At 35.8% G+C, this 17,377-nt stretch overlaps 1 protein-coding gene across 5 annotated transcripts in view; it reads right to left on the bottom strand.

Annotated features, from left to right (window-relative positions):
• Positions 1-14,416: 14,416 nt before the first annotated feature.
• Positions 14,417-17,377, bottom strand: part of LEPR (leptin receptor) — a 103,026-nt gene continuing 100,065 nt past the window's right edge. For all 5 annotated transcript variants that reach the window (XM_067726450.1, XM_067726453.1, XM_067726452.1 and 2 more), the window contains one exon: positions 14,417-16,430. In XM_067726450.1, coding sequence (XP_067582551.1) covers positions 15,603-16,430 — 828 coding nt within the window. In that variant the 3' untranslated portion in view covers positions 14,417-15,602. The remainder of the gene's footprint in view (positions 16,431-17,377) is intronic.

Genomic DNA, 17,377 nt, shown 5'->3' with positions numbered 1-17,377 from the left:
CGGACCGGGGCACGAACCCATGTTCCCTGCATCAGCAGGCAGACTCTCAACCACTGCACCACCAGGGAAGCCCTAAAATGATGTTTTAATCTAGCATTTTTTTTTTAGCTATGCTATATTGGGAGAGATTTCTCTGAACATCTAGTTTACTGTATTGATGAATGAAGAGAGCTTTTATGTTATTTTTGAGAAGGAGATACATATATACAAATAATAGTAATTTGCTAATAGACAGTTGTTTCCAGGTGATAAAACAAGAAAATTAAAGCAATATCTTGATGTTCTTTAAAGTGTTCCATGATTTCCGAATGTTCTACACCTGAAAAAATTTGATAAAAACTGAGATAAAAGAGAAAAAAAGCAATGGTAACAATTATTGTCAACAAGGCTAGTTCTTTACAGTATGAACATATACTCTGTTGTCGAAACTGAGACACTTATAAGATTGAAAGGCATCTCATATATACATAAAGGGAGAGTAGGCCAGACACAGTGAGATGGATAATCACCTTATTTATAACTCCACATCTAAAGCACAAAGTTTAGAGCACCTATCACATTTCTATTCTCTAGGATCAAAGGTGAATTTTGGGAAGAGTTTAATATTATAGATATGAATTATTTGTCTTTATTATTTAGGAAGATAAAAGTAATATTTTGCTCTCAACATTTAAAAATTGACAGATAATCTTGGGCAACTAAATACTGCAGTGATGACATTTTTCAGTATTTTTATCTTAACCCTGAATGAAATACCAAAAGAATTTTTTTTACAAAAATTTAATTAAACTACAGTTGGTCTAGAAAGATATCAGTGAGGTATAATGAGCAGAGCTGAGGGATCCAACCATCCAGATATTAAAATATTGAGTAGCTGGTGATAATTAATAAACTTAGTAGTAGAGGAAAATAGATTGAACAATCAATGAAAAAGAATAGAGAGCCCGGAAATAAAAATATACTTCAGGATTAGTAGGTAATAAATGTGGCATTTTATGTGAGTGAAAAAAAGTTTTTTTTCCCAGAAACAAATTGTGTTGGGACAACTGATTAGCCACTTGGAAAACATAAAAGCTAAATCATTATTCCACTCCTTATTATTCCACTCCTTATGTCAAAATTAATTCCAAATAAATGAAAAATATTAACCCCAAAATAACAGCATAAATATAAGAAAAATTAATTATCAATGAAGTGTTAGAATTTGGTATACTTTTCTAAGTATGATGCAAAACCCAGAAGGAATGAAGGAAAAGTTGAAAAATGTAAGGATGCAAAATGTATGAATGGAATAATACTACAAAGTCAAAATACAAGTGAAAAACTGTAACAAATGTTTCAATATATGAGAGAAAAGGAACAGCTTTTTAATAAAAGAATTATTGCATACTTCTAGTAGTAGCCATGGCAGAGTCTTATCAGATTTACTCTCCCATAAACAACTATAAAACTTAACACAACTGCTTTCTGGCATTAGACAGAAGCTATCACACGGAGATGAGGGAAGGAAGCACATGGAGAAACCCCATATTTAACATAGCTTTCTCCCTTGTTCTCTAAGCACAAGAAAATTAAGCCCAGAAGAGAGCATCAGTGTTTCTGGGAGTGTCAAAGTTTGAGTGGTAAGGCAGTTGGTATTTAGAGGACAAGATACTCAATAGGAACAAGTTGTTAAGAATCTTCAAAACTCCACATGAGGTGCAGTTCCCTGGGTCCTTGGCCAAATTCTAAGCTGTATATTTACGGGGTGAAACTCTAATATCCCTAGTAGAAAAGAGCTGCTTGTGAATTAAGAGCTGATTAGTAATAATAGCACAATATTGGGGAAAGTTTAGAATTTCATCCCAGCCATAATGAAAAGACACTGAACAACACCCAGGAGATTTAGTTGTAACTCTAGAAAGGTCATACCTAGGAATAATAGTAAAGACTAAAACCTAGGATGGGACAAAACTGAAATAGACCCTCCTCAAGTAGCCTAAAACAAATGTAAATAAGATCCAAGTGATCCATAAATTCTTTAACTGCTAAAAAGAATGAAACTCAACATTTGGAGGGAAAAGATAACACAATCCAGAGCCCCTACAGCATATTATTCATAATATCCAGCATACAAGCAAAAATTACTACATATGTGAAAAAAAACAGGAAATCAGGAGATAAACCAATTAATGGAAGCAGGCTCAGAAATTCACACATTGAAGTTAGAGAAACATGTTAAAATAATTATAATTAACAAAAAGGAAATAGAAGAAAATCTGGACAAAGTAGAGGAAAAGTGTAACATTTCAAGAGACTATTAAAAGCTATAAAAAAGAATTAAAAGAACTAGAACACATTGGATAGTTTTAACTACACAGTGTTCATAGAAATGACATTAACTAGTGACCTCAAAGACAGATCAAGAAAAAATAAACAAAACTAAGAATAAGGACAAAAAAAGATTGGGAAAGAAATAGACATGTGGACCTAGACCAGAATAACTAACATGTGACTCAAGAGTTTCAGAAGGGGGCACAACTAAGGCACCTACCAGGCACCAGTGGGGGGACCACAGACACCTAATGGGACGGGAGGAACCCCCAGTGACCAGGTAGGACGTGGGGCATGGGAGGAGTGAAGGGAGCAGAGAAGTGGAGGGGGGATGGGGCTGGTGCCCCTGAGGGGCGGCTGGGGGAGGGGAAGGGGTCCCACACCTGAAGGGGGAAATTGGGGAACCATTGGGAGGGTAGAGGATCAAAAGGGAGTGTGGCCAAGTCTCCCCTGCCCACTTGGGCCCCCAGGAACCTGCTGAGATGCCAGGCCTGATCCTCTGCCCACCAAGACCTGCTCCAGCCACGTGCATCCTGAGGGAGTGGGAGGGAGGGAAGGGGGAGCAAAAGTAAAGGCCGGACCTCTGGGACTGACACCCCTGAGGGGTGGCTGGGGGCGGGGAGGAGTTCCTACACCCAGTGGGATGCACCCACAGTTTGGGGTCCAGCGGTGATGGGGGAGACCCTGGGGGAGACGGTGGGGGAGTGGTGTGAAGGGAACGCGGCCAGTGCTTTCCCTGTCCACTTAAGCACTGGGGAGGCTGTTGGGCTCCTGGGCCTAATCCTCTGCCCTCGGAGTCTCCCTCCTGCTGTGCAGAACCCAAGCCCCACCCCTACACCCCCACCCAGAGCCCTATCTCTACACTCGGAGACCCCTTTCAATGTGCTGGGCCTAAATCCCAACCACACACCCTCACTCAGGGCCCTACCTCCAAACTCAGGAACTTCACACTCCAGAGGCCCTCCTTTCTACATGCTGCATCTCCCCTTCCGTGCAGGTCCTAAGTAGAGGCCCCACCCCACACTTGAACATCACCCTGCCTAGGCCCCGCCTCAAGCTCAAACGTCACCCTTCCACCCACCTAGGCCCCTTCCCACCCTAAACCCTGCCCCACCTAAGTCCCACACCTGCCTAAACTCTGCCACCATAGACAAGGCTTTTTTTTCTTTCTTTCTTCCTCTTTTAGATTGGGGTTCTGTTTTACCTTGTTGATTCATTGTTGTTGATTCTTTTATATGGTTATTTTTCCTAATAAATCTTTATTTTTCTAATTTTATTTTATTCTTAATACTTTGTTATTGTTCTCTCCTTTTGGCTTGTTACCCCCCCCCCCCATTATTTTTTTCCTTTTTTCTTTTTTCTGTTGTGGTTTTATTTGACCTTGTTGCAGTTGTTTCAATTATAGTTTTATTTTACCTAATTTTTTTTATCTTTCTAATTTTATTTTGTTTTTTATTCTTTGATATTGTACTGCTCCTTTTTTTCTTTCTTTCTTTTTTACCGTGTCACAAAGCTTGTGGGATATTGGTTCCCAGGCTGGAGGTTGGGCCCGAGCTCCTGTGGTGGGAGCTCCAAATCCAAACCACCTGACTAACAGAGAACCTCAGACCCCAGGGAATATTAATTGAAGTGAGGCCTCTTGGAGGTCCTCACCTGGCTGTATGCAACTGCATTCAAACTCCAGTGCTGGACATCTCAGCCCAAACAATCACTAAGATAAGAATATAGCACCACCCATCAAAATAAATAAATAAATAAATAAATGGCAAAAAATATGTTACAGATGAAGGAGCAACATAAAAACCTACAAGACCAAATAAATGAAGACAAAATAGGCAAACTACCTGAAAAAGAATTCAGAGTAATGACAGTAAAGATGATCCAAAATCTCAGAAACAGAACGGAGAAAATACAAGCAACATTTAACAAGTATCTAGAAGAACTAAAGAGCAAACAAACAGATGAACAACACAATTACTGAAATTAAAAATACTCTAGAAGGAATCAATAGCAGAATAACTGAGGCAGAAGAATGGATAAGTGAGTTGGAAGATAAAATGGTGGAAACAACTACTGCAGAGCAGAATGAAGAAAACAGAATGAAAAGAATTGAGGACAGTCTTAGAGACCTCTGGGACAACATTAAATGCACCAATATTTGAATTATAGGGGTCCCAGAAGAAGAAGAGAAAAAGAAAGGGTGTGAGAAAATATTTGAATAGATTATAGTCAAAAACTTCCCTAACACGGGAAAGGATATAGTCGATCAAGTCCAGGAAGCACAGAGAGTACCATTCAGGAAAAACCCAAAGAGAAACAGGCCAAGACACATATTAATCAAACTATCAAAAATTAAATACAAAGAAAAAATATTAAAAGCAGCAAGGAAAAGCAACAAATAACATACAAGGAATCCCCTTAAGGTTAGCAGCTGATCTTTCAGTAGAAACTCTGCAAGCCAGAGGGGAGTAGCAGGATATATTTAAAGTGATGAAAGGGAAAAATCTACAACCAAGACTACTCTACCCAGCAAGGATCTCATACAGATTCGATGGAGAAATTAAAACCTTTACAGACAAGCAAAAGTTAAGAGAATTCAGCACCACCAAACCAGCTTTACAACAAATGCTAAAGGAACTTCTCTGGGCAGGAAACACAAGAGAAGGAAAAGACCTACAAAAACAAACCCCAAACAATTAAGAAAATGGTAATAGGAGCATAAAAATTCATAATTACCTTAAATGTAAATGGATTAAATGCTCCAAACAAAAGACATGTAGACTGGCTGAATGGATACAAAAACAAGACCCATATATATGCTATCTGCAAGAGACCCACTTCAGACTTAGGGACACATACAGACTGAAAGTGAGGGGATGGAAAAAGATATTCCATGCAAATGGAAACCAAAAGAAAACTGGAGTAGCAATTCTCATATCAGACAAAATAGACTTCAAAACAAAGAGTATTACAAGAGACAGAGAAGGACACTACATAACAATCAAGGGATCAATCCAAGAAGAAGATATAACAATTGTAAATATTTATACACCCCACATAGGAGCACCTCAATACATAAGGCAAATGCTGACAGCCACAAAAGGGGAAATCAACAGTAACACAATAATACTAAGGGACTTTAACACCCAACTTTCACCAATGGACAGATCACCCAAAATGAAAATAAATAAGGAAACACAAGCTTTAAATGATACATTAAACAAGATGGATTTGAATGATATTTATAGGACATTTCATCCAAAAACAACAGAATACACTTTCTGCTCAAGTGCTCATGTAACATTCTCCGGGATAGACCACACCTGGGTCAGAAATCAAGCTTTGGTAAATTTAAGAAAATTGAAATCATATCAAATATCTTTTCTGACCACAATGCTACGAGACTAGATATCAATTACAGGAAAAGAACTGTAAAAAATACAAACACGTGGCAGCTAAACAATACGTTACTAAATAACCAAGATCATGGAAGAAATCAAAGAGGAAATAAAAAAATACCTGAAAAAAAATGACAATGAAAACATGACGACTCAAAACCTATGGGATGCAGCAAAAGCAGTTTTAAGACAGAAGTTTATAGCATTATAATCCTACCTCAAGAAAAAAGAAAAATCTCAAACAACCTAACCTTACACCTAAAGCAATTATAAAAAGAACAAACAAACCCCAAAGACAGCAGAAGGAAAGAAATCATAAAGTTCTGATCAGAAATAAATGAAAAAGAAATGAAGGAAACAACATCAAAGATCAATAAAACTAAAAGCTGCTCCTTTGAGAAGATAAACAAAATTGATAAACCACTAGCCAGACTCATCAAGAAAAAAAGGGAGAAGACTCAAATCAACAGAACTAAAAATGAAAAAGGAGTAACAATTGACACTGCAGAAATACAAAAGATCATGAGAGATTACTACAAGCAACTATATGCCAATAAAATGGACATCCTAGAAGAAATGGACAAATTCTTAGAAAAGGACAAGCTTCCAAGACTGAACCAGGAAGAAATAGAAAATATAAACAAACCAATCACAGGCACTGAAATTGAACCTGTGATTAAAAATCTTCCAAAAAACAAAAGCCCAGGACCAGATGGCTTCACAGGCAAAGTCGATCAAGCATTTAGAGAAGGGCTAACTTCTCATACTCTTCCAAAATATAGCAGAGGGAGGAACACTCCCAAAGTCATTCTGCGAGGCCACAATCTAAAACCAAACAAAGATGTCACAAAAAAAGAAAACTATAGGCCAATATCTCTGATGAACATAGATGCAAAAATCCTCAAGAAAATACTAGCAAACAGAATCCAACAGCACATTAACAGGATCATACACCATGATCAAGTGGGGTTCATCCCAGGAATGCAAGGATTCTTCAATATATGCAAAGGAATCAATGTGATACACCATATTAACAAATTGAAGGAGAAAAACCATATGATCATCTCAATAGATGTAGAAAAAGCTTTTGACAAAATTCAACACCCATTTATGATAAAAACTTTCCAGAAAGCAGGCAGAGAGGGAACCTACCTCAGCATAATAAAGGCCATATATGACAAACCCACAGCCAACATCATCCTTAAAGGTGAAAAACTGAAACCATTTCCTCTAAGATCAGGAACAAGAAAAGGTTACCCACTCTCACCACTATCATTCAACATAGTTTTGGAAGTTTTGGCCATAGCAATCAGACAAGTAAAAGAAATCAAAGGAATCCAAATCAGAAAAGAAGAAGTAAAGCTGTCACTGTTTGCAGATGACAAGATACTATACATAGAGAACCCTAATGATGCTACCAGAAAACTACTAGAGCTAATCAGTGAATTTGGTAGACTAGCAGGATATAAAATTAATGCACAGAAATCTCTTGCATTCCTATACACTAATGATGAAAAATCTGAAAGAGAAATTAAGGAAACACTCACATTTGCCATTGCAACAAAAGAATAAAATACCTAGGAATAAACCTACCTATGGAGAAAAAAGACCTGTATGCAGAAAACTATAGGACACCAATGAAAGAAATTAAAGATAATACGAACAGATGGGGAGATATACCATGTTCTTGGATTGGAAAAATCAACATTGTACAAATGACTATACTACCTAAAGCAATCTACAGATTCAATACAATCCCTATCAAACTACCAATGGCATTTTTCACAGAACTAGAACAAAAAATTGCACAATTTGTATGGAAACCCCAAAGACCCCAAACAGCCAAAACAATCTTGCGAAGTAAAAATGGAGCTGGACGAATCAGGCTCCCTGGCTTCAGACTATACTACAATACTACAGTAATCAGGACAGTATGGTACTGGCACAAAACCAGAAATATAGATCAATGGAACAGGATAGAAAGTCCAGAGATAAACCCATGCACATACGGTCACCTTATTTTTTGATAAAGGAGGCAAAAAGTATACAATGGAGAAAAGACACCCTCTTCAATAAGTGGTGTTGGGAAAACTGGACAGCTATACGTAAAAGAATGAAATCAGAACACTTCCTAACACCATACACAGAAATAAACTCAAAATGGATTAAAGACCTAAATGTAAGGCCAGACAGTATGAAACTCTTAGAGGAAAACATAGGCAGAACTCTCTATGACATAAATAACAGCAAGATCCTTTTTGACCCACCTCCTAGAGAAATGGAAATAAATGGAAATAAAAACAAAAATAAACAAATGGGACCTAGTGAAACTTAAAAGCTTTTGCACAGCAAAGGAAACCATAAGCAAGATGAAAAGACAACCCTCAGAATGGGAGAAAATGTTTGCAAATGAAGACACTGACAAAGGATTAATCACCAACATATACAAGCAGCTCATGAAGCTCAATGTCAAAAAAACAAATAACCCAATCCAAAACTGGGCAGAAGACCTAAACAGACATTTCTCCTAAGAAGCTATACAGACTGCCAACAAACACGTGAAAAGTTGCTCAACATCACTAATCATGAGAGAAATGCAAATCAAAACTACAATGAGGTATCACCTCACACCTTTCAGAATGGCCATCATCAAATAATCTACAAACAATAAATGCTGGAGAGGGTGTGGAGAAAAGGGAACCCTCTTGCACTGTTGGTGGGAATATAAATTGATACAGCCACTATGAAGAACAGTATGGAGGTTCCTTAAAAACTAAAAATAGAACTACCATACGATCCAGCAATCCCACTACTGGGCATATACCCTGAGAAAACCATAATTCAAAAAGAGTCATGTACCACAGTGTTCACTGCAGCACTATTTACAATTGCCAGGACATGGAAGCAACCTAAGTGTCCATCAATAGATGAATGGATAAGGAAGATGTGGCACATATATACAATGGAATATTACTCAGCCATAAAAAGAAACGAAATTGAGTTATTTGTAGTGAGGTGGATGGATTTAGAGGCTGTCTTACAGAGTAAAGTAAGTCAGAAAGAGAAAAACAAATACTATATGTTAACACATATATATGGAATCTAAAAACAAAATTGTTCTGATGAACCTAGGGCCACGACAGGAATAAAGCCGCAGACATAGAGAATGGACTTGAGGATGCAGGGAGTTGGAAGGGTAAACTGGGACAAAGTGAGAGAGTAACATTGACATATATACACTACGAAATGTAAAATAGATAGCTAGTGGGTAGCAGCTGCATAGCACAGGGAGATCAGCTCGGAGCTTTGCGACCACCTAGAGGGGTGGGATTAGGGGTGTTGGAGGGAGACACAAGAGGGAGGGGATATGGGGATATACATATGCATATAGCTGATTCATTTTGTTATACAGAAACTAACACAACATTATAAAGCAATTATACTCCAATAAAGATGTTAAAAAACAAGTTTCACAAGGGAAGGATAAATAAAATGGGACGACATTGACATGTGAAGAAATAATGGCTGAGAATTTTCAAGTCTAATAAAACCTATTGGTGGTCAAATAAAAGAAGCTCAATGAATACCAATCTGGACAAGTAAAAAAGAAAGCACACCTAGACTTATAATAGTCAAACAACTAAAAACAAAAGATAAAGAGAAAAATCTTAAAAACAAATAAACAAGGAGAAATTACCTTAAGGAAACAACAATTAAAATGATGGCTAACTTCTCAACAGTAACAATGGATACCAGACACTGGAAGACAATAAAAAGACAACTTACAAAGATGGAAAATAACTGCAAACTTAGAATTCAATATTGAGCAAAAATATCTATCAAAATTGAAGATAAAATATAGATGTTCCCAAACAAAGCCTGAAAGAATTTGTCACAGCTGATCCACAGTACAAGAAAGTTCTTTTGGATGAAGGGAAATTATCCCAGATGGAAGCACAAAGATGCAAGAAGTAATAAACAAACAGTACAAAAGGGAAATTTGAAAGACTCGGTACTGCCTAAAGCAGCAATGTAACAATATTTTAGATGTTTATGAAATACACAGAAATAGGAGAGGGATTCGTTAAGTGTCTCTCAAAATTATTACATATTAGAGAAGTGCAAAATAAACTCTAAGAAACCCTTACACACCATCAGACTGACTAAAATTCAAAAGGCTGACAGTATCAATGTTGATTAGGAATTGGTATATAAAGCAACAGAACTCTTCTACCTTACTGACAGCAGTGTAAATTAGTATGTATTTACATATGTATTTGGCAGTATGTATCTATTAAAGCTAAACTAAAACCTATCCTGTGATTCAGTGATTTTACTCAGATATGAAGTATGTAAAAATTCATTAAGCTTACACTGAAGACTTGTGTACATTACAGTACATAAGTCATATCTTTTTTTTTTTTTTTTTTTTTTTTTTTTGCGGTACGCGGGCCTCTCACCGCTGTGGCCTCTCCCGCTGCGGAGCACAGGCTCCGGACGCGCAGGCTCAGCGGCCACGGCTCACGGGCCCAGTCGCTCCGCGGCATGTGGGATCCTCCCGGACCGGGGCACGAACCCGCGTCCCCTGCATCGGTAGGCGGACTCTCAACCACAGCGCCACCAGGGAAGCCCCATAAGTCATATCTTAATTAAGAAAACTTAGATCACATATATGAAAAATAATGATAAGAAAGCAATAAAATTATAATAGCCCAGTAGAAAATTAGGCAAAGAATAGGAAGGTAGAGAAAAACAAATGGCTTATAAACATGAAAATATGCTCAACTTCATTCATCAAGTTAAAATTAAAATAGCAAAAAGATACTTTAGACAATTTCAGTTGGTTTCTTACACTTGTAAGTTTCTTACACTTTCTTACACAAGAGTCCTGACAAGTAGATTTGTAAAAGTATGCCAAGACATAATTATGTATGAGAATGCTCACTTCAGTATTGTCCATAAAAATAAAAGATTAGAAACAACCTAAATGTTCACCAAGTTTGAATCATTTACATAAATCATTGTACTTTGATATAGTGGAATAACTATGTAACCATTAAAATAATAAAGTAGGTATATTTGAGTTTCTATGGAAATATCACTAAGATATATTAAGGGAAAAGGGTAATTTTATAACATCAAGCAGAATATGATCCCAACTATATAAAAACTTAAAATGTATGTGGTATAATAATAACAGGTTATTTTTAGGGAACAGGAACTAAAGATTGAGAATGGAGGGAGACAACAATTTTTATTTTATATTTCCATGTACTATTTGAAATTTTTTATGTTCATTTCACTTACATTTTAAAACTAAGCAAGGAGAACATATCTGAATCCTAGCCCAAATACTAGCCCCCAAACTCAAATTGCTAGAAAATTAAGTGATGAAACAAATGTTCACAAATGACTGTAAATCAAGATTTCTAAAGGAAGTAAAGAATCAAACTACAGAGCTCTTGATGTTTAAAATGAGTAATTTTTCATTGCAAGTGGCTGTAATGCCAGCAAGTATTTGGTGTGGGTGATATATTGAGAATACAGAGAGAATAACAGTAAAGAGAGACAGCTGGATCTAAAATGTTTACAAATCCCTTCCAAAGGCAAGGCATGTTTGTAACAATTTTAAAAACACAAATGCTAACAATGGGTAAAAATAATATAGTAACTATTCACATAAAATACAAGGATTACTTCATATTTTCCAAATATTTGCTGAAAGTAGTAATCATACAAACATAAAATAATCCTAAAATAACTTAAACTCATAAAAATTTTACTTGGACTTTCCATTTCTCATATTTGATCTCATATCAATTCCAACATTGCTTATGATTTATAATGATAAAAATTTCATAGTCATAATTTACACATCTTTCTTTATGACTTTAGGGACAAAAAAGGAGAATTAGGCTAATTAAACTTTATAAAACAATTAGTGATGCATGTCTCAGCACTTATGTTTATAACGTTTATTAACATACCAATTGTGACTAAAGAGAAAGTGTTATCTGCATGCTAAATACTCAATGACAAGTTTAAAAAGTACAATATCTACAATATAAGTATTTCACTACAAAATTAAATATCTTCCAATTTTATTCTCAGTTCAGACTTTTTGAGTGGACATGTTATTTAAAATATCCTGTCAAAGATCCTTACAAAATTGAAGTTGATGCCATACATTTTACGTATAATTAATTTTGAAAAATAGACAGCAACTTTCCACAATAAATATTGATTGATAAACTTTGTATAAAAATATTTCATTCAATATAAAAACCCATGAAAACAATTTCTTAATGTTCATACAAATGCAAGTAACAATATTTCAGTTCTAAAGCAGTCTGTTGTATTCTAAGCTGCTCTCCCAACATCATGATGAGGTACAGGAACACTTTCCAGCTTTAAACAATTGTTCAAGAAGGAGTAAAACTACTCACTTACCCAGTTTCTTTTTATAAACAGTTCTTCACATTTTTGGTAACTGTTTAAATTTTTTTCTCAAATGTGGCTTCTTTTAATCATAATAGAGTGGACAATTTTAATTTTGTGTTTTAAAATTTGAGAATGTGTTTTCTCAATAGTAAACACTTTAGAAGAGTCTGTAACTATCAAGATGACCCTTGGAAGATGAAAAGTAGAACACATTTCTTTTAAAAACTACAGGAAATAATTTAGAGAGAGGTTTTTTTTCAGGCAAGTCTACGTGACATATGGTTGCAGTATGTCTTGATTCATTTAGCACGTCGTCCAAGCCCACGGGAGACCCGTGGGCACAACTCTTACAGCCTAATCTTTATATTGTGCCAACGAAAGTAGCTTTGGAATCTGGTATCAATTTGTGGAGGAAGTTTATCTTCTGTCAACTTATGAGTAGTTAAAATGGATATTCCTAAGAGAATATGACCATATGTTTGATATATGGAAAGAGGGAGTTGGTTTCATTGGAAATGGATGAGAGGAGGTAGAAGAATGTCATGCTTAGGGTCATAAAACCTTATTATAGGTCCAGGATCACCCACTGGTTTGGGACTTTCATCCAGGTCTTTTTACTACTCGAGACTAGGTTTAAAAATAAAAGACTATCTGTTCCTATTCCTCTTGTCACTATGTAGCTCATCTCTAAATGGGAACACAGGGCTCCAATAGGATGCCCCTATTCATACTGATGTGTATCTCGTCTTCTTTCTTCTTCTTTGTTCTTGGGGGCTTTAACCTAGGACATCTATAATCTCATTAACCCTGACAAATGATTTATCTTCAAACAATCTGTTTAAACTTGAAGCCATAGCTCAAATTATTAATTTCTGAGTTGATTTTCATGAAGCTCAGATTTAGAGAGACTGATTCACAGCTTGTGTTGCAATTTTAGGCCTTTAAATGAAATACTCAAAATTCCAGATTTATCCTAAGTTTAAAAGTCCAAACCTATATTTCAGCTCCTCTCTCCCTTAAAATTTTTTTTTTACAGAATCTCTGCAAAGAAATGGAGAATATCTAACCAAACTGAAGTACAAAATATTCTAAATTTTCATCTAAATGGTAATTTTCATAAAGACCCAATAATATACAGTAATACATACAGTGAAATGAACTTTTGAAAGTGAAAATCAGAGCCCTAGCACACTGACAGTAAATATGATCTAAATTTATATATACCAATAGGCCAGACTGCACCACTTCAACCTGCTCTATGAAAAGAAAGTCCCTTGGAATTTCAGTTTCTGAAATGTTTTTGTTTGTTTTGGTAACTGAAGCTGCACCAGAATGGTATCAGTGATCTCAGGTTTAAGGTGCTGTCACAAAATTCCTTTAACTCAGACCTGCAGCACTACGGTGGTCCTGGGATGTCTGAATTCACTACAGAGTACACAGAGCATGGCAAAACCTTGGGCTGACTGGAACATTTATCAATTTCTCTTCCCTGTTGTTCTGGGTCCCACACCACAGGAGAATGGGAGGATGTCATATCTCAGAGGACTTGCTGAGTGTTTAATCTCTAATTATATGCAGAATGGGGCAAAATGTAATTTTCTATCTATGTATATTCTGTGAGCAGTATTAAAAATAATGGTCAATTTTACTAAAATTTCAATACATGTAATAATTCTGTTTCTGAAACTATAAATCACTGAAAAATCATTGAAAAAAATTTTTTCTCTTTGTATAGAATTATTCAGTGAGTTGATATGGGTCCTCTACCTTTCTCTTGTAAGAGAGTCACTGGTTGAGTGTGTGAGATCCTGAGATACCTCAACAATACTTGTGTCATGAAACAGCTTTATTGATTTCTAGTTGGCAAATGATCATGAAAGGTGTGAAAAAATATCTATCAGTTGGGGTCTGAACAGCTCATTTCATATGGTCACAACTGGAATAGAGAAAGGGGGAGGATTTTGTTTATGGTAATAGTAAATCAGTGGAATCCTCTCTCAGTCTAAGTATGAAACTAGTGATGTTTAACAACTCATAGGAATATTTTTGAGGACTGAAGTATTTATTTTGACGATACCGATAATCTTGAAATTCTTATTGCCATTGAGCAACTATCTCTGCAGGTTTCTTAATTTAGTTTGTTGTTCAATATGCTGACTGGGTTTTCTTGCCGTACCAAGAACTGAAATAAACAATAAAGTCTCTAAAGGCAAAGACAACATCTGTGTAATTCTCACTTAATTTTCATCCAGTGTTATATTTCTACTTAATAAATTTTATTTGATTACAAGTCAGTTTTTTTTAATGGATGATAATGTAAGGTATGGGTTAAAAACATAATCACTAGCATTCAAAAGATCCGGGTTTATATATGGATTCCACTAACTCTGTGACCTTGGGCAAATTACTTAATCTTCTAATCTTTAAAAGGAATGTAATAGTAGTACATGTCTCATACAATTATTTCAATAATTAATTGAGCTAAAGTATGGAAAATATTAGCACAGTGGTTGATTTATATACAGGAAGAATGCTCAGTGAGGAAAAAAACAATGTACATGCAAGTGGGAATGGGGAAGATGATTCCAGAGTGATACACAGTAACATTTAGCAGTCTAACTGTAGCAGAAAGTGAGCATTTCAACATCTTTTATAGAGAAGAGGTGAAGCAGACATTATGTTTTCACAAGGGCTTGTGTTCTCATCAAAATACTTGTTGTGGGTATCACCATTCTAACAGGTAGTTTCAGTCTATGGTACAGATCTTAGATTTGATACATAAACATTTGTTTCTTGTATATCTTCACAAGTATATCCCCTAGACCAGGGCTAAATCATCTATCTGCAACATTCAGTTGAGTGCCTACCACAGAGTAAGTACTCAGGGAAAGTATGTTAAATCGAAACATCTTCAAATCACACAGTCTAGTAGCACAAAATACAAATACATTGCACACTTTTAAAATGCACAAGGATGCCTATTAGGTATAATTGTGTGTATGTGTAAATTAGTGCACAGAAAAGACAACTCAAGGTAAAATAACCACACCCTTGAAAATACAGTTACATTTCACAAGTGTTAGTGTGAAGTGTTCTTTCAGATGTGAGTGTAATTCAGATGACTAGCTGTTTCCACATGGGTTCAATGTTCAAAGAAAATAGTACTGTTGGGTTTACGGCTAGCTAGACACAAGCCACTGGAGACCTTCCCAAGGTGCTGATTAATCATTATAAGAGTCGGTCTACACTGCTAGGCTCTTGAAGGCTTTCTCACATTTTTTGTCTATATTACTGAGTGAGGACAAACAGATACCATTAGTTTTGAAACAATCATTTTCAAATTTGCCTCTGACAGTTTTCTTTTCTCTCCCCTAACCAACACTATAGTGGAATATATTACCCTTCATATGACTCATTACATCATAAATCTGAGATGTGTCTGGAATGAAATTAGACAGTTAGGTCACACATCTTGTTTTCCACTATTTTCTGAGTCCGAGTAGAACAAGTCTGAAATTGAGGTATGTAAGATACAAAAGTCTTCTGATCAGAAGTTCCTAAATTGAAGTTATTTTCTACAAGGTGTGAGCAACTGTCCTGGAGGATTCTGATGTCGGTGAATAAACAGTGGGATGGGAATGGGGACAACACTCTTGACTCATCAGTCAAAAGCACATCACTCTCTCTCTTTTTGATTGAAGTGACTCCTAAATAATAGACAGACCTTTCGTCATGATTTTCTTCAGGGAAATTTCCCTCGAGTTTCAAAAGTTCATCCAATCCTCCTGAGAATGGAAGGTGTGGTGAAATTATATTGGGATGCTGATCTGATAATATAAAAAATGCCTGGGTTTCTATCTCCCATGAGTTATTAGAGAAAGAATCCTTAGGTAGAGAATTGTTGCTAGAGAAGCATTTGCTGACTGCGCTATTTACAAGCCTTTGCTCTTCCTCAGTTTCACCTGATTTAGAGTTGCTGAGCAGGGTGGCATATTTAACAGAGGGTTGTCTCCTACTTTCCTCCTCACAGGTTATCTCTGTGCTCTCAACCTCAGAGAAGTGAGCACTGTTGCATTGGTCACTAATACAAATAGAACCCTTTTCAAGATCCCGAGTCATCAAAAGTAGAGAGACTGTAGTTGGTGGTACCATCTCATCTTTATTTTTCCATGATGTATCAACACTGATATCTTCTGAAATGGTTTCAGGCTCCAAAAGAAGAGGACCAAATGTCACTGATTCTGTATGCTTGATAAAAAGATGCTCAAATGTTTCTGGCTAAAAGAAAAGACATATTTTAATACTCAATTGTGTTCATTTTTTTTCTTTTTGCTTCACTGTGATATCATGGAAGAAATAGAAGTGTGAAAGGTTAATACTAAAGGATATAAGTCAAGCACAAATTAACTGGTTTTGGTCTGAAATAAACAGATCAAAAATCATAAGGGAGAGGCAGTATAAGATAGTGTTTAAAAGTGGGATGAGACAGACGTGAGTCATTCTGTTTCTATGACCACGGACAAGTACATCAACCTCTCTGCCTTTCAGTTTCCTCATCTGTAAAATTGTGTTCAATATTTACTTCATGGTGTTGTGCAAGGAATAAATTAGATAGTGTCTGAAAGTGCTTAGCTCTCAATAAAGATTGGTTACTGTAATTAGAAAGTGCTATCTTCAGAAGAATTCCTAATATTTTATAGCAAATTACACTTCCATGAACTAGAAAATTTAACCCAAGTTTAAAAAGTAAATTGATATAAAATTGAATGAGCAAAACAACTTGTCTAAAGATAGCTAAAATAAGTACTCCATGACATAAGATATGATATGAAGGTAAACTATATGTGGCCTTATCTGCCTTACATCATACTAAAAATCTGTTTATGACTATCAGAAAGTAAGAACTAAGAATATCTGTTTGTGAAAACAATGAAGGTGAAAGAGATGATCATAGCCTTTTAAATTACCATTCCTTATAAATAACTTCATATAAAAATACAAACTATAGGACATGTGGAATGAAGACAAAGATGCAAAACAAATGCACATCATATTTTTTATAAGAACAGTGGTTACATCACAACAAAAAATTCTGCCAAGCAGCTACAAGCGAGAATCTGTGCATAAAAAAAGCTCAACTCATACAATGTAAACACGTTGAAAAAATAAATGCAAAATAAAAAATACTGTCGACACATCACATTAAAAAATTAACACAACTAAAT

The sequence above is a fragment of the Pseudorca crassidens genome, chromosome 2 (genome assembly GCF_039906515.1).
Source record: "Pseudorca crassidens isolate mPseCra1 chromosome 2, mPseCra1.hap1, whole genome shotgun sequence".
In the NCBI taxonomy this organism is placed as follows: Eukaryota; Metazoa; Chordata; class Mammalia; order Artiodactyla; family Delphinidae; genus Pseudorca; species Pseudorca crassidens.
The sequence above is the reverse complement of the archived record's forward strand: the minus strand, read 5'-3'. Positions and strand labels throughout refer to the sequence as shown.